General features: G+C 59.3%; 1 protein-coding gene across 2 annotated transcripts in view; it reads left to right on the top strand.

Annotated features, from left to right (window-relative positions):
- The window catches only part of EPHA8 (EPH receptor A8), a 35,550-nt gene extending 18,479 nt beyond the window's left edge, over positions 1–17,071 (top strand). For both annotated transcript variants that reach the window (XM_061393841.1, XM_061393837.1), the window contains 14 exons: positions 1,688–1,843; positions 3,960–4,295; positions 7,316–7,440; positions 7,518–7,680; positions 8,978–9,071; positions 10,458–10,525; positions 11,422–11,586; positions 11,785–11,970; positions 12,286–12,347; positions 12,910–13,119; positions 14,094–14,243; positions 14,331–14,521; positions 14,790–14,963; positions 15,096–17,071. In XM_061393841.1, the coding sequence (XP_061249825.1) occupies positions 1,688–1,843; positions 3,960–4,295; positions 7,316–7,440; positions 7,518–7,680; positions 8,978–9,071; positions 10,458–10,525; positions 11,422–11,586; positions 11,785–11,970; positions 12,286–12,347; positions 12,910–13,119; positions 14,094–14,243; positions 14,331–14,521; positions 14,790–14,963; positions 15,096–15,210 (2,195 nt within the window). In that variant the 3' untranslated portion in view covers positions 15,211–17,071. The remainder of the gene's footprint in view (positions 1–1,687; positions 1,844–3,959; positions 4,296–7,315; positions 7,441–7,517; positions 7,681–8,977; positions 9,072–10,457; positions 10,526–11,421; positions 11,587–11,784; positions 11,971–12,285; positions 12,348–12,909; positions 13,120–14,093; positions 14,244–14,330; positions 14,522–14,789; positions 14,964–15,095) is intronic.
- Positions 17,072–17,661: the final 590 nt, after the last annotated feature.

Raw genomic sequence — 17,661 nt, 5'->3', positions numbered from 1 at the left:
AGGAGAGAGAGTCAGATACACAGATGAAAAAAACACAGCCATAGTGTTGCAGGTGGTCAGACTAAGCAGGGATGCAAAGACAGAGGGGAGTGGTCGCGTCTGTGCCTGTATGTGTTTGTGTGTGTGTGGAGGTGTCCAGAAAGGCTGCATCAAAGGCACAGTGAAAAGGAATTTTGAAAGAATTCGACAGGGAGATGAGGAGAATGGGTACAGAATGTGCAAAGGCCCTGAGGCACGGAGTACGGAGACTGGGTGGTCCTCTAGTTCGACCTGAGAAAGGGGGGTGTGAGAGGTGGCACTGACGGGGGCTTCCAGGGGGCTTTGAATGCCAGGCTTTATTGTTGAGGCCACGGGGAGCCTGCGAGGGTTTGGATTGGCAGTGTCACTCGAGAACCCCCAACACGCTCAACTGCTCTCCCTGTACGGCTGACTTGTTCTCAGGGCCGGTCACTCCGCCCACCGTTTACCGTCTGCCACATCCTCAGCTTTTATTTTCTTCTGGAAATGATCACAGCTGCTTTTACTGAGTCTTCCCCACCTTGAAAAAGGCCAGCTTCTTGAAGGCAGAGACCATGAGGACCTTGTTCAAGGCTGTGTCTCTGGCACCCAGCTCAGAGCCTGGTGTAGACGAGTTGCTCCTGGAAACGGGCAGAAGGAATGGGGTGGGCTGGGGCTGGGGCAGTGGGGCTGGGGGCTGCTTGGCCATCAGGGCAGAGACGCGTGGCGGGTGAGGCAGAGGGCGGAGAGGGTCAGATGCGAGATGCGTCAGTCCCAGCCACGGCGACGGTGACACGGGTTCTGGGAGCGTCAGGAGCCCGCAATTCCCAGACGGTCGGCATCGCTTGGGGCACTTGTAAGACACAGCTTCCCAGGCCACACCCCTCGCTCTCCTAACTCGGTGACTGTGATGGCCCAGGGTCCGTGTTTTCTTAGGGATGTCTCCGTGTCTGCGCACGTCTGGGGACCTCTGGTCTCATCACTCATCTTTTCCAGCCATGTTTCCCGCCCACCCCCATTCCCTGGCTGGCTTTCTTGTCCCCCCCCCCCCCGCCCAACGCAGGACCAGTTCCTGGGGTTTTTTGGCCCCCCTTGGATTCTTCCCTGGTGGCTCAGATGGTAAAGCGTCTGCCTACAATGAGGCAGACCTGGGTTCAATCCCTGGGTCGGGAAGGTCTCCTGGAGAAGGAAATGGCAACCCCCTCCAGGATTCTTGCCTGGAAAATCCCAGGGATGGAGGAGCCTGGTAGGCTACAGTCCATGGGGTTGCAAAGAGTCAGACACGACTGAGTGACTTCAACTTTCTTTCACTTTCTTTGGATTCTTAGCCGTGACCCCTGCCCCTGAAGCTCGTGGTGCCCTGTGAGGGGGACAAAGCCTGGGAGCCTGGGCGGGAGGGGTCGTTGGAGATGAGGGGCCTTCAGAGAGGTTTCTTCCTGAGCCAGCTGTGGGGCTGTTCTCAGGTGTCAGGGTCCCAGCCTCTGCCCTGCCCCTGCCTTGCCGTGCAGCCCTGTGGAAGTCACCAGCTGCCTCTGAGCTTCAGACCCCACACCTGCAGATGAGATAGGAAAGGGGTGATGCTGAAGGTCTGGACCACTGTCCCCTGGGAGCCCTGGGCCTGAGAGCCCCATCCCTGAGGCCCGTCAGCGGGGCCCGGCTGGCTTACCTGAGGCCACCTTCTCCTCCACAGCCTGTGAGCTGGGCTTCTACAAGTCGGCCCCGGGGGACCAGCTCTGCGCCCGCTGCCCTCCCCACAGCCACTCTGCGGCCCCTGCCGCCCAGGCCTGCCGCTGCGACCTCAGCTACTACCGGGCGGCACTGGACCCGCCATCCGCTGCCTGCACCCGTGAGTACCGCCCAATGGCCCCAGAAACCAGGACCCCGTGCCCCCAGGGAGCCAGGTCTCTGCAGGTGAGGCAGGGACAGGTGACTCTCTTGGGCCAGGGATCGGTCTGGGCCCAGGGGTGACTCCGACCCTTCCACCATGCCCTTGACCTCTCTGGGCCCACAGCTTCTTGTCGTCGGTCACTTGCCATCTCTCCAGGGAAATCTTGCCTTTCCTCCCTCGGCCTGTCCTCTCTGCTCTGAAGGGCGGACCAAGAGCTGGACTCCTTCCTTTCCAGCACTGGGTGACCATGGGCATCTTCTGAACCAGTGGTCATGCCAGTGTCCCGGGGGCTGGGGTGGGCAAGCGGTGTGGAGGGGGTTGCCCCTGAGACAAGGCGAGTATCAGAAGATGCCCCCCATCAGTGATGACCTTGATGCACTGGTAGGAGCTCCTGAGTTCTAGGAGCTGCTATTGTGTGGGGGGGACAGAAGATGCCTGCGTAGAGCGTGAGCTGATCAAGTGCTTGTGCCCCCGGGTGTACAGTGCACACACGTGTGTGCATCTGGGTACCTGCAGTGGCCTCCTGAGTTCCCGTGGAGCTCTGTGAGCTTGGCGTGTACACACCTGGCCAGCCAGGGAGACGTGTGCCTGGAGAGCGTGTGCGCATGCCCGTACCTGGGGCACTCTGAGGGACCCGGACCCCGGGCCCGCAGGGCTGTGTGGCTGTCAGTGTTTCTGCCGATGCAGCTCCTCACTGGCCTCCTGGTCTCTGCCCTCACCTGGAGAGGCCTGTCACCCCCAGCCCAGCTGGGAGGAGCTGCAGCCAGCTCAGCCTCTCCCCACTTCGCCCGCCCTGGGCTCTTGGGATGGCGTGAGGGGGGCCTGACACGGCGCTGAGGAGCTTTGCTCTAGAATTTATCCCCCAGCGTGATCTCCATGTCCCCTGCCCCCGCTTCCATCCCCACTCAGCCCCAGGCCCCCTGCAGAGGCCGGTGAGGGCCAGGTGTGCTCATATATCATGCACACACACACACACTCACACTCACACTCATATACCATACACCCACACACCACACCACACATACACACACACTCATATACCATACACCCACACACCACACCACACATACACACACACACACTCATATACCATACATGCACGCACACTCACACTCGTATACCATACACCCACACACCACACCACACATACACACACACACACACACACACCCTCCCTCCACGGTTCCTCCCCTCCTGTGTCCCTTTGCCCTCTGGGGCACCTGCAGGCTCAGAGAGGAAGGCGAGGGACATGGTGACCACTCTGGGCTCCTCAGGCCGAGTGAGCCCAGCTCTCGCTTGTGGACACTTGCATTCAGCTGGCTGGACTCCGATTTCTCCCCAGATCCACGATGCAGTGCCCTCCACTTCTAGGAATGTTAAGCTTGTGAAAGGCTAGACATCTGCCTTCCATACCCTGCAGATTCGAAGGTTTCTCTGTGATTCTGAGATTCTGTTTTCTTAAAATCCAAGATTCCCTGTTTGGGATTCTGAGCCTCGGGGGTCTCCATTACCCCCCCTCCACCTCTGTTCAAACCCCCACCCCCGGGACCCTACCCCAGCCCCCAGCCCCACCCCTTTCCTCAATGTCCTTGTGCTGACCAAGCTGGGGGGGCCCACCCTGGGATGGTGGGGAGGGAGGGGGTCTCGTGGGACACAGGCTCCACTCTCCTCCACCACAGCATTCCGTGTCCTTTACATGGAGTCCAGGCGGGGGTTAAGGAGTGGAGTGTGGAATGCAAGTGCCTGGAGCATCTCACCCGGGGGGACTGCTGTGTGCAGCCTCTCCCCGACTCTGGAGGAAAAGTTTGTGAAGCAGACTTTCTGTGAAGCAGACCCCAGTATCCCTGTGGTCCTGCATGGGGAGGGTGGCTTCCGTGCCCAGACCCTGACACTGCGCTCCTTACTCTGAGGGCAGAGACACCAGCTCTGCCCTCGGGGAGCTTCCAGAGGATCCAGTGGGTGTGCCCTCATCCCGAGGGATCGCAGGGGACTGCAGCTCTTCCCTGATCTGGTGGGGGAAGCTAGACCAGCCCAGAACACCCACCAGGCCCGCTTGTCTCTCTGTACGCCCCAGGGCCCCCCTCGGCACCAGTGAATCTGATCTCCAGCGTGAACGGGACGTCTGTGACCCTGGAGTGGGCCCCTCCCCTGGACCGGGGCGGCCGCAGTGACATCACCTACAACGCCGTGTGCCGCCGCTGCCCGTGGGCCCTGGGCCACTGCGAGACGTGCGGGAGTGGCACCCGCTTCGTGCCCCAGCAGACCAGCCTGGTGCAGGCCAGCCTCCTGGTGGCCAACCTGCTGGCCCACATGAACTACTCCTTCTGGATCGAGGCAGTCAACGGCGTGTCTGACCTGAGCCCCGAGCCCCGCCGGGCCGCCGTGGTCAACATCACCACGAACCAGGCAGGTAGGCGGAGGTGCTGGTCCCCAGTTTCCCCAGCCCTCGCCCTCCACGGCCTCAGAGCTGCAGGCTGCATTTGGGCAAGTGCCCATCTGTCTAACCCTGTCCTCCTGACCAGGACGCCGAGCTACAGGCTTTTCATGCCCTTAGAAAAATAGAACACATGATCTTTGCGACCCTGTGGGCTTCAGCCCACCAGGCTCCTCTGTCCATGAACTTTTCCAGGCAAGAATACTGGAATGGGTTGCCATGCCCTCCTCCAGGGGATCTTCCCAACCCAGGGATCGAACCCATGTCTCTTACATCTCCTGCATTGGCAGGCGGGTTCTTTGCCGCTGGCGCCACCTGAGAAGCTCTCCTGTAAGTGGGAGCGATCCAGAAAGCCCCGAGGTAGACCAGCATGACCATCCGAGGCCTGGGTTCCAGAACTTTCCCCCCTGCCACTGTTTCCTCCCTGCTGCAGTAGGAATAATCATACCTGCGCGATTACTGTCATGAGGCTTAAGTGAAGGAAATAAAATTGCTGAGGCCAGCACCTAGCCCATGGTACGTGCTCAATAAATGTCATTAAAAAATAAAGTCACTCTGATTGTCGTTTTCCAGAACAGCGGCCACTGCTGTCCCTGGGATGGTTTTGGCCACACTAGTTTGGGCAACAGCCATTTAGCTCTCTGTTTCTAGTCAGTCATTGGGCTGAATGTAGCCCCTTTCTTTCCGCATTCTGGTGGGTCCTGCCTGTCAAGCAGCGGCCTGACCCGAGAGCCCTCTGTGGCGGCTTTCCCGTTAACAGTCCCCTGGCACACTCCCTGTGGCTCTTCACCCCTCCCACTTTCGTGTCCTCCAACACCACGCAGGCCTGGCCCAGCGATTCCATTCCCACTGTGTTACCGAGGAGGATGCTGAGGCCCAGAGCCACCCAGGGTCTTCGCATAAAAGTGGTCGAGTCAGGATTCGAACCCAGGTCTGTCTCGCTCCCAGGTGAAACAAGCTTCCCAGCCCAGAGCCCAGGGCACCTCCCTCCTAGAGGCCAAGGCTTCATCCTCCCAAGAGACCCTCATTCTTCTGGCATCTGTGGAGCACCCATCAGATGCCAGGCTCTCCACTCGATGCTGATGACTCAGCGAGGATTACGCCCTGCCCCTGCCTGTGGCCGAGGCAGGTGACCAGCTAGTCGGGGGTGAAGGAGAACCCGGAGTTACTCACACAGCTCAGGGGCTCCATTGTTAAAAAGAACAGCCTCCCAAGAACCCAAACACCCTTCCAGCCACCAGACTACTTCTTTTCACGTGGAAGCTTCCTGAAAAGAACTGTCATGCTCACACACCTGTGTCCTCTCCTCCGCGGACACCTTTGGGCACTTCCAGTTGGACGCCTTTGCCCGCCTGTCCCTAGAAATTCAGCTTGCAGTGGGCACTCCCTCCCCTGCTCTCTTGATTTCCATGCCCAGGCCCACCCCCCACTTTCCATCCACCTGTCTGGCCTGTTCTCCGTCTCTGCCAGCCCCTCTTTTCTCAGTTCAGTTCAGTTCAGTTGCTCAGTTGTGTCTGACTCTTTGTGACCCCATGGCCTGCAGCACGCCAGGCTTCCCTGTCCATCATCAACTCCCGGAGCCTACTCAAACTCACATCCATTGAGTTGGTGATGCCACCCAACCATCTCATCCTCTGGCGTCCCCTTCTCCTCCTGCCTTCAATCTTTCCCAGCATCAGGGTCTTTTCCAATGAGTCAGTTCTCCCCATTAGGTGGCCAAAGTATTGGAGTTTCAACTTCGGCATCAGTCCTTCCAATGAACATTCAGGACTGATCTCCTTTAGGATGGACTGGTTGGATCTCCTTATAGTCCAAGGGACTGTCAAGAACCTCCTCCAACATCACAGTTCAAAAGCATCAATTCTTCGGTGCTCAGCTTTCTTCATAGTCCAACAGTCACATCCATACATGACCACTGGAAAAACCATAGCTTTGTCTAGACGGACCTTTGCTGGCAAAGTAATGTCTCTGCTTTTTAATATATTATCTAGTTTGGTCATAGCTTTTCTTTCAAGGAGCAAGTGTCTTTTAATTTCATGGCCAACAACTCTTCTCTAACAACTTCCAAAAGCTAGAGGACCCCCAACTGGTCCAGGACCCTCCTCTCTTTCCTACTCACCCAGCCCCATCTCCCCTGAGTGAGGACTTCTTCTCAGGGGTCTTCCAACCTTTGGAGGGTGAGCAGCGAGGAAACAGGAAGGCTGTGGCCAGAGGGGGCAGGGGGGACGAGGTTACAGCTCCGAGAGCAGTCCCCTCCATTTGGCTATGGCCGGGTTGACATATGACATTCCCGTCAGGCTCATGTCAGAGGCATTTGCCCAGAATGCAGGAGGTGGGGATGATGTGGGAGGATGAGGGAATGAGCCAGGGGGTGAAAGGGTGATCTAGTGTGGCAGCCAGGGTACTTGAGCTTACATGGGCAGCAGGTCAGCTCATGTCCCTTCTCTAAGTAGCCAGCGCCACCCCACTCACGCCCTCCAAACCCAGGCAGTGAGGGTGCCCATTCCTTTGACTCTCCCTCCCTTCTCCTTTTCTTCCTCCTTCTCTGAGCAGTCCTGAGGTCCTGCCGCACACCCCCCGAGGCCCTGGGCAGGGGCGGGCAACGTGGCAACACAGACGTCAGGGCAGATGAGAAGCGCTGCTCGGGAGGGCTGGCTGGGGTCCGGCAAACTTCCTCCCGGCTTGGCCAGGGAGGAGGCGGTGGAAGTTGGGGTGGTCAGGCCTCATGTGGGTCCAGCCCAGCCCAGCATCCTAGATGGGAGCCAGGCTGCGCTGACCCTGCGTAACTGACCAGGCTACCTGGCAGTCATTTGCCAGGAGGAGCAGAGGGGACTGGTTTTCCTGGGGCAGCGGCAGGACACTTGGCAGGGTGAGTGTGGTCCCAGCTAGCATCCCGGGGCCGTGCCTGGGCAAGGGACACACAGGCCAGTCCTCAGCATCACCCATCTATCCATCTGATCTAACCGAGCCCCCCTCCCCCATCCTCTGCACCCCAGCCCCGTCTCAGGTGGTGGTGATTCGCCAGGAGCGAGCGGGGCAGACCAGCGTCTCGCTGCTGTGGCAGGAGCCAGAACAGCCCAACGGCATCATCCTGGAGTACGAGATCAAGTACTACGAGAAGGTACCACCCACGGGGACGGGAGCAGGGGAGGGCGGCAGGCGGGGGACCGAGGCTGACCGCCCCCCTCCCACGGGCAGGACAAGGAGATGCAGAGCTACTCCACCCTCAAGGCGGTCACCACCAGGGCCACTGTCTCGGGCCTCAAGCCGGGCACCCGCTACGTGTTCCAGGTCCGAGCTCGCACCTCGGCCGGCTGCGGCCGCTTCAGCCAGGCCATGGAGGTGGAGACCGGGAAACCCCGTGAGTGTAGGGAGTGAGGGGCAAGGGCGCGGGGCCAGGGTCGTGGCGGTCAGAGGAAAGGAGCTAGTAGGCGCTGGGGCGGTGTGGGAAGCGATTGCCATGTTCATAGGTGGAAAAAGAACTGAGGCTCAGAGAAGGGAGGTTACACACGCCGGGTGACAGAGCTCATAACAGCCCATCATCTGCGGGCTTTTCCCAAGCATCAGTATAACTGGCAGGATCCTGGTGCTCCTTGCTGACAGGATGACCCTGAGACCCTCTAGGGAGTTGGCAGTGTCCACCTCCCCATTTTTCAGGCGAGGAACATGAGCGTCAGAGCAGTCAAACAGATTACCCAAGGTGACCCAGCAGAGCAAGACTTGAATCTGATCAGCCTGGGGACAGGCTCTGTGCTCCTTCCCCAGTATCGTTCCCCCTCCACCCCCCGCCTCCAGAACAGCGGTTCCCACAGCATCGTCCAGGACCCGCAGTCACCGCAGCCCCTGGGAAGTGTCAGAAATGCTCATTCTCAGGCCCCACCCCACATCTTTGCAATCAGAAACCCTGGGACTGGAGCCCCAGAAATTTTGGTTGGATCAAAACCCTTGGGGGTGATTCCAGCGCACATTCAAGCCTGGGAATCTTCTGCTCACCGCCCTCCCCCCCACCCCCCCACCCCCACCACATCTCCAGCCAACTGGGGTCTTCTCCTGTGCTCAGCACCCTCCAGGGGGCAGTGTTAGGACCGCGGGTTTCCAAGGCTTAGTTGACGCCCTGCCGCTTGCCTGGCATGCCCTGGAACTTGTGTGTCTCAAGTGCTTTTAGGTTTGACACCACGTTGGCACCATCCAAGCAGGAATCCTGCCTGACTCCACGCTGTGTGTCCTTGAGCAAGTTCCTTGAGTTCTCTGGGCCTCAGTTTTCCAGTCTGACAACTCACAGTAATGCTGGGATCTCCCTGGAGAAGCTGTGGGTTAATTGGCCAGAATGCACTGTACACCCAGCTTCGTCATTTACAGTAACAGGCAGGGCAGGTGGGCAGGTTTTGGACTCATCAGTGAGAAAGCTGAGGCTCAGAAGTCTAGTGACTCTGCCCGGGTCGCACCATCCCAGGAAGTGGTGGCACCAGGTTGGGAAGCAGGATATTGAAGTGGCAGGTTGTAGAGGGGAGGGTCGGGGCAGAGGCAGGTGCAACCTGTGCCCCGACTCTCAGAGCTGAGGAGGCTGCCACTGGGCCCCAGGAAGGCTGCCAGACCTCTGAGGCCAGGGGTAAGACGTTAGGCAACACCGCCCCCACGACCCTGCTTTCCCCACGCAGGGCCCCGCTATGACACCCGGACCATCGTCTGGATCTGCTTGACCCTCATCACTGGCCTGGTTGTGCTTCTCCTCCTGCTCATTTGCAAGAAGAGGTGGGTGGTCCTGGGCCCCCGGCCACCCTGAGCTCCTGTGTCTCCGCCTATCTCCAGCCCCCGCCCAGCCAGTGACGCTTTGTGCTTGGGGCGGGCCTCCCTTATGGATAGACCTGTTCTTTCCCTCCTTCCTGGCACACTTTTCCCTCCCGCCTTCCATGCTCAGGCCCACCTCCTGTTTTCCATCCACCTGTCCAGCCTTGTCTTTCTGCATCTCCAGCTCTTTAACCAGCTTCCAAAAGCTGGAGGGCCCCGGCCCATCCAGATCCTCCTCTCTCACCCGCTTACCCTGCACCTTTCCTCAGTGACCTTATCAGGGTCCGCGGCTTTGAATTCCACCTTCACGCTGACATCCCCCCAAGCGTGGCATCCGCACAGGCCTCTCCCCTGAGGTCCAGCTGCCCGCTCCCACCTCTACTCGAATGTGTTTTGGACACACAGCACCCCCAGACCAGCCCCTCCCCAAGCCCCGTCTCAGAATGTGGCACCACTGTTCGTGGCGTGACAAGCCCCAAACCTAGCCATTCTCCTTGGTTCTCGTTCCCTCATGCCATGTCCGCCCACCAGCCAGTCCCACTGGGTCTCCCTGCAGCGTGACCCCCTCCATCTCATTCAATCCTAACGGTGCCCCAGGGATGTATAGATTCTGACCTCGTTCTGCAGGGAGTAAACGGGGGATCAGAGAGGTGAGGCCACTTCAGCTAAATAGGTGTCAGAACACAGATCTGTTAGAAAACTGAAGACCAGGCTCTTAGTCACTCTCCACTCGGTTCCAGAGGGAGGCGGGGTGGGCTTCGGATCCTGCTCAGCGAGAATTGGAAAGATCATCCATAGACGGAGAAACTGAGGCCCAGGGGAGGGAAGGGGCTTGCTGAGGTCACGTGGCAGAGTTGGCATCAGAAGCCTCGTCTCCCAGACCCTCTGCCGGGAGTGCTTTTGTGTAAAATTGAGCCAGGGATACCATAGATTTTGCCGCGAAGGCTGAGTGGACTCAACTGTGTAAACTATACAGTGTTTTTTTACGAAGTATTTTTAAAATGTTTATTTATTTGGCTGCGTGGGGTTTAGTTGAGGCATGCGGGATCTTGCGTTGCGGTGCACAGACTCTCTAGTTGTGGCATATGGGCTTAGGTGCTCTGCAGCATGTGGGACTTCAGTTCCCTGATCAGGGATTGAACCCGAGTCCCCTATGTTCCAAGGCTGATTCATAACCCCTGGACCACCAGCGAAGTCCCATGCCGTGTTTGTGAATGTCAAGGATGTCCCAAGGGCAGTGGCTGGGGTGGCCGGAGCTGACTTGAAAGGGGATGAGGGAAAGAAAGGGGGAATTCGCACGTGTCGCTGATGGGGGTCAGGGCTGAAGCTGAGGACCGTCCTCCTCCACAGGCATTGCGGCTACAGCAAGGCCTTCCAGCACTCGGATGAGGAGAAGATGCATTATCAGAACGGGCAGGGTGAGTGCAGGAGCCCCAGGGTCCAGAGGGGAGAGGGGGGATCAGAGCAGGAGTCAGTGCTGGGCTGGGGCTGAGAAAAGGAGGGAAGGGGAAAAGTGCTCGCAGAAGAGACTAGAGCCCCGGAGAGAGAGACAGCAGCATGTTCCACAGCCCCCAGCCCCCAGCCCCCAGGGGCATGCTGCGGTTCCACTTTGTTGGGTTTGCAGAGGATTCTAGAGATCTTCTCAGAGAACTGCACAGATTTCTGCACTCACACACATGTTCACACACAGGTTTTTTTTTTTTTTGGCGGGGGCGGGGGGGTTGGTCATATACTCGTGGACAAGAACCCTTGCTACAGAGAACTTTTTCAGGATCCTGCAGAGACCTCAGAAAACAAGGCAAATATGAAGATACCTACCTCAACACTCCACTTCTTTGCCCATGGTAGAATCAATCATGGTTCTGATTCCCATGGAGCCTGAATGTGGCCTCAGAATCCTTCTTAACCCAGTCTTTTAGAGAACCACTTTCCATCTACCTAAGTCGGTACTGTGGTGAAACCACTCTTGGTCACACTCCTACCCTAGGAATGAGAAAGATCTTCATAAGGACCTTGGGTTAGTTTGACCAATTGAAAAGGATCTTAAGGACCCTGAAAGTGAGCCCAGAAATATGTCGGACATACAGAATGCACTAGAAATCCCCAGATCCCCTAGAGATCTCAGAGCCATTCCATAGAGACCCTGTTTTCACTTGGCAAGCACTTACTAGACGCCTGCTGTTTGCCCCCCACATCCTGAGATTCCTGAAGACGCTTCTCACCCCACCCTCAGACCCTTCCCAGACTCAGGGAAGGGCTGGGAGGGAACGTCCTCAGGGACCCCAGTGATGTCCCTTCTCTCCTGGCCCCTCAGCACCTCCACCGGTCTTCCTGCCCCTGCACCACCCTCCAGGGAAGATTCCAGAGCCCAAGTTCTATACAGAACCCCACACCTACGAGGAGCCGGGCCGGACGGGCCGTGGTTTCACCCGAGAGATCGAGGCGTCTCGGATCCACATCGAGAAAATCATCGGCTCTGGTGAGCTGCAGGGCTTGGGCATGTGGGGACGTCCTGGAGGTGCCTGGGAGAAGGGCACACCGGGCAGAGGGAGCAGGGCGCCAAGATGCCAGGCATGGCCAGGCACATGGGTGTGCAAGACGGGTCAAGTGCAGAGTTCAGGTGGAGGAGGGGAAGGTCCCACCGTCTGCCCCCTGCCTGCCCTGCTTGGGTCCACAGGCGAGTCCGGGGAAGTCTGCTACGGGCGGCTGCGGATGCCAGGGCAGCGGGACGTGCCCGTGGCCATCAAGGCCCTCAAAGCCGGCTACACGGAGAGACAGCGGCGGGACTTTCTGAGTGAGGCGTCCATCATGGGTCAGTTTGACCACCCCAATATCATCCGCCTTGAAGGTGTCGTCACCCGCGGTAGGTGCCAGGCGGAAAACAGCCTCAGCCTTCAGAGCCCCTCCTGCTGGGGTCAGGGCTCTGGGTCCATCCATCTACCACCCTGCCCTGCCCTGTCCCCCTGGTTCAGGTCCCTGGATGACTTGGCAGGGAAGGGAACCCAGAGCCCAGGACCCTAGTGGAAACCCTACGTTCCCTGGGCCCCATGGTGCTGGCCCAGCTCATGGCAGCTCATAGTGGGGCGGGGGGTGGCATGTTCATGGGGTCACGGCCCTGCAGCCCTGATCCCCTACCAAGAACCACTTCCTCCCTGTTACACCCCGCCCCACCCCCCAGGCCGTCTGGCAATGATCGTGACTGAGTACATGGAGAACGGGTCTCTGGATGCATTCCTGAGGGTGCGTGCCCCACTCTGCTTTCCACATGGGCCGGGAAAGGGAAGTTCAGTCTGGGTGATGGGAGATCATGTGAGGTCTCCAAATACCCCCTCGTCCCCAGAGCTTAGACCTAACAGACTTGGGGAAGGGGGAGCTAGGCGTGGAGCAGGTCAGTCCATCCAAGTGCCTTTCAGCCCCCATCACGTGAAAGCCCCTCTGCTGTGGGTCCTGCCGCCCTCTCGTGCACACAGGCTAAGAGCAGTGGCTCTGTGGGTTCCCAGGGCCCCACCCAGCTGGGAGGCATGAGGTGCGGGCCAGAAACCCCGAGATTCCCAGCCTTTGCCGGGCCATGTGTCTGTTGGGTGGTCAGAGACAGGGCCACACCTCTCTGGGTCTCCCTCTCCCCTTGGGCAAAGTGGATGACCAGTCTTCACACCCCACCTACCTACCTACCTCTCAGGGTTGCAGTGAGGGTAAACGAGACGTGAGAACAAACCTTCGACACTAGCATGCTTCCTAAGCAGGGAGGCCCTTTGTGAACTTCAAGGAGCCTTCCTGAAGCCCGCACCGCATCCCTCTGCAGACGCACGACGGCCAGTTCACCATCGTGCAGCTGGTGGGCATGCTCAGAGGCGTGGGCGCCGGCATGCGCTACCTCTCAGACTTGGGCTATGTCCACCGCGACCTGGCCGCTCGCAACGTCCTGGTTGATGGCAACCTGGTCTGCAAGGTGTCTGACTTCGGGCTCTCCCGGGTGCTGGAGGACGACCCTGATGCTGCCTATACCACCACGGTGCGTAGCCCACGCCCCGCGTGTCGTTAGGGAGGTTGGAAATTTCAGGGTTGCCTCCAGCCTGGGGCAAGTCCTGTCTCTTCTCTGCACCTCTGTTTGCCCCTCTGTCAAATGGGTGCAAGCTTTCCCACCTTTGTGCCACTGGGGAGACACCAGGGCTGGTCCCCACGGCCCCTCACTGGGAGATTTGGGGAGAGTTGGCTTCTCTCTGAATTACACATCTACTCTGCATCTGTCTCTAAAGTTTGGCTAAAACCCCCCAGCATTTTCACAATGTATTCTATGGGGATTTGGGCTTCTTGAAAGGCCCTTCTTGAAAGGGGCCTTAAGTGCAGAGGTCTGCCTCAATCAGAGGGTCAATCAATCAGAGGCTCTTAGGGTCTCACCTACTGAGGTTTCACTTAGAGAAAGGATTTTGTAACCAAAAAAAGGAAGGGGGATAAGGGGAGCTGGAAACCTGCTAGACCACGTTGTCTGAGCTTCATACTTGTTCAGGCATCAGTTCAGTTCAGTTCAGTCACTCAGTCGCGTCCGACTCTTTGTGACCCCATGGCTGCAGCACACCAGGCCTCCCTGTGTATCACCAACTCCCAGAGTTTACTCAAACTCGTGTCCATCGAGTCGGTGATGCCATCCAACCATCTCCTGTTGTCCCCTTCTCCTCCCGCCTTCAGTCTTTCCCAGCATCAGGTTCTTTTCCTATGAGTCAGTTCTTTGCTTCAACCTGTTGAGGCAACCTGTTGACCAGCTCTTACTGACCATCTCCTGGGTGCTGAGCCCACCACCCACTGTCTCTCGTTCAGTCTCCACTCCTGCTCCGTGTGCAGGTCCCCCCCGCATCAGAACAGGTGATCGTGGAAGGTCATGGAGGCCGTGTCTCTCCAACCAGCCTGCAAGTTTCCCAGCCCGGACCCCTGCTCTCAGCTCCCGGTCAGGCTGGGGAGGTGTTCTCAACACGCGTGTGTCCGTCACAGGGAGGCAAGATCCCCATTCGCTGGACGGCCCCCGAGGCCATCGCCTTCCGGACCTTCTCCTCGGCCAGCGACGTGTGGAGTTTCGGGGTGGTCATGTGGGAGGTGCTGGCCTACGGGGAGCGGCCCTACTGGAACATGACCAACCGGGACGTGAGTGCCGGAGCCTGGCTGGGCAGTGGCGTTCTGGGGCCTGGGGGCAAGAGGGCCGCTCCAGCCCAGCGCCGTGTTCCCCCGCAGGTCATCAGCTCCGTGGAGGAGGGCTACCGCCTGCCTGCGCCCATGGGCTGCCCCCACGCACTACACCAGCTCATGCTTGACTGCTGGCACAAAGACCGCGCCCAGCGGCCTCGCTTCTCACAGATCGTCAGTGTCCTGGATTCTCTCATCCACAGCCCTGAGAGTCTCAGGGCCACAGCCACCGTGCACAGGTGCCTGGCACCCACCCCAGCCCCGCCCAAGCCCGGCTGCCCTCCCCGCTTGCCCTGAACAAGGCCCCGGCTTCGTCCAGGCCTCGGGACCACTCAGCCTGGACCCCCGGACCAGACCCAGTCTGGGCCCCTGACCCCTGTTCACCCCTCTCCTTCCAAGCCCTGGTAAACCCCTTAGCTGCTGCCGAACCTGACGGTGGCGGGTGCCAGTGTCTCCAGTCTGCCAGTGTCTCTGGCAGGAGCCTTACCTAGGGCCCCTGTGCCTCAGGTGTCCACCCCCTGCCTTTGCCCGGAGCTGCTTTGACCTCCGAGGGGGCGGGGGTGGCAGCGGGGGCCTCACCGTGGGAGACTGGCTGGACTCCATCCGCATGGGCCGCTACCGGGACCACTTCGCTGCCGGGGGTTACTCCTCCCTGGGCATGGTGCTCCGTATGAACGCTCAGTGAGTGTGGTGGGCCTACTGGGACCGGAGGAGGGCAGAGGGCAGGGGGCGGGGTCAGAGGCGGAGCCGCTGAGCACGGCAGCTCCCAGGAGGGGTCCCAGCCTCCCAGGTCAGCACCGCCTTCCTTTCCAGGGACGTGCGTGCCCTGGGCATCACCCTCATGGGCCACCAGAAGAAGATCCTGGGCAGCATCCAGACCATGAGGGCCCAGCTGACCAGCACCCAGGGGCCCCGCCGGCACCTCTGACCTAAACTCAGCCCCGGGGCCCCGTCTGCCGCCCTCGGAGGACTCGCGAGGTGGGCGGTCCCAGGCCTCTGCCCTTCCGCCTCAGCTGCCTTCCGCTCAGGTGCCAGGGAGACCGAGGATGCCGCCGCAAGACCCGGACTTATCCGGGGTCAGGCCACCTGGGAAGGGGATTTGGCGCCCAGCAGAGGGCAGAGGGCCTTCTCTTTCCCAGAAGCTGGAGCGTCAAGGCCCCTGAGATGTCGCTCACCTGCCTCCGTGTGCGTGCAAGTGTGTGTGTGCGCGCACTCACCTTCTCACGAGGTCGTGGGAGCCCTGGTGAACATGTGTGATCATGTGTGTGTGTGTGTGTGTGCCCATCTTTCAGGTCCCCCATGGATGTGTGCAAGTTCTGGTGACTGTGCTTATTCATTAAGGCTGGGGGCGCGTGTGTGTGTGACTGTGGATAGCGTGTCACAAGCGTGAGGATGTGTGAGCGAGGAGCTCGGTGTGACACTGCCCCTCGAATGTGGGCCCGGGTCCCAGCACCCACAGGGTCTGGGGAGAGGCTCAGCCCCTCCCGCACACCTGGAGGCTGGAGCTAGGGGCTACTTCCAAACCTCACCAGCACCAGGCCCACCCTAGTTCTCCGCCCGGATGGGCCCATCCCCGGCTCTATCTCAGGTCTGAGCCCTCCCTCTAGCTGGTAGGGGCGGGGGTCACCTGCTTCCCCCACCTGGCTCCCATCACTGCTTCAACAGGAAAACAGGGTTCCCGGCCAGCCTCCCTGGCCCCTTTCTGTGCAGGCATCACCAGGGCGCACACGCGATGCCCTCAGCTGAACTTGACTACCTGGCCAGGGACCAGGGGCCACCACCTTCCCCCTAGTCTTTGGTACCCCTCCACAGCCCAGGGCTTCTCACTTGGAAGGGCCTCTGCCAACGTCACTGCCCAGCCCTGGCCTGCGCTCCCCCAGCCCCACCCCCCGGCCCCATGCCTAGGATCAAGGACCATAAGATTCTAGTTTTTCAGCCCCAAGTCCACCCCTCCTTCACCTCCTGGGCAGACCAAGGGAGTGTGTGCCTTGTCCAAGGTCACACGGCAGCTTCAGAGTTTCAGAGCTGCGCCTCAGCCAGGGGCTCTTTCCCCCAAATCCTCCCACACAGACGGATGTGGGTGGGAGGGACTTGGGAAGCCCCCACCCCACCCCCCCCGCCCCCACCGACTCAGTTGACCTTCCCCCTTGCGGCCCACCAGGGTATGTAAATATCTTTTTTCTACCATGTCAGAATATTTTTTTTCCTCACTCCTGACAATGCAAAAATGGTCTTCAAAGCACATAAAAAAAAAACACCCAGGGTGAGAAAGCCCCATCCCAGGGGAAGCTGGCAGGGCCCACGGAACCCCACCAAGCAGGATACTCGGTGAGCCCTGCCAGCCCCCAGGGAGGAACGAGCCCAGCGCCCCCCACCCCGCCCAGCCCTCCCCGTAGCCAGCACAGCTGTCCCGCGGAGACGCCAGCACTGAGCCCCCTCTCCCTCCTGCAATAATTCGGGGAGCCTCAGCCCCGCCCAGGTGCCGCGGCCAGCTCTCTACACCTCTATATATTATATTACTATATCGCCGAGCTGTTCTTCCTTCCTATGGAAGTCGGAAACGTGGTCAGGACACGATCTGGGGAGGACCCTGTCTTCCTCCCACCATCCCACTCTCGCCCGGTTCCTGGACTCTGGATCCTCATGGCCGGGGGCACACAGTGGGCCTGGCACTTGGAAAAGTGTGGCCCCTGCCCATAGCGTGGGGCACCCCAGGGACCTGCCTCTCTGTGGGCTCCATCCTGAACCTTGTACTCGCCCACAAGGAGAATAAATTCTGCCTCATCTTTGCCTGTGTCTCCCGTTTCTTTCCATCCCCACAACTCTGACCTCTCCTGGGAAGGAAGGAGCAGCCTTATGCTGTGCACCTACTGCACGAATCCCATACATTTCCCCCCCTCTCTGGTCTTCATCTATCCTAGGAGGTAGGATTCATGTGCGCATTTTGTTATTAGAGGAGGCTGAGTTATACAGAAGTCAAGTTGCCTAAAGTCAAGTTTATGGGAGTCTGAATTGAAACCCAGGTTTGTCCAACTCCGAAGCACATCCTCTGCTAGGAAGCATCCCTAATTCTCTCTTCTGTGAACTGCAGATGGCGCTTAACCCTGGAGCTTGATTGCCCTGACCTTGCGTTCTCTTGGGGACTCCCCTGGAGGAGGACTGTGTGAGGAAAGGTCTTCCCATGCAAACAGCTGCCCTGGGAACAGGGAGTCCATTGAGACACCTGGGTGCTATAGGGCAGGGAAGGGAAGACAGGATACAGGCAGCTTCCGTAGTTATATCAGGGGCTTAGGACACGCCTCTGCTCCCCGAGAGAGGAAAGAGCGGCAGGAGACAGGCCGGTGGCCTGAGACAGAGCAGAGCCCAGCTGTGTCCATTT

This window comes from Bos javanicus, chromosome 2 (genome assembly GCF_032452875.1).
Source record: "Bos javanicus breed banteng chromosome 2, ARS-OSU_banteng_1.0, whole genome shotgun sequence".
Classification (NCBI taxonomy): Eukaryota; Metazoa; Chordata; class Mammalia; order Artiodactyla; family Bovidae; genus Bos; species Bos javanicus.
The sequence above is the reverse complement of the archived record's forward strand: the minus strand, read 5'-3'. Positions and strand labels throughout refer to the sequence as shown.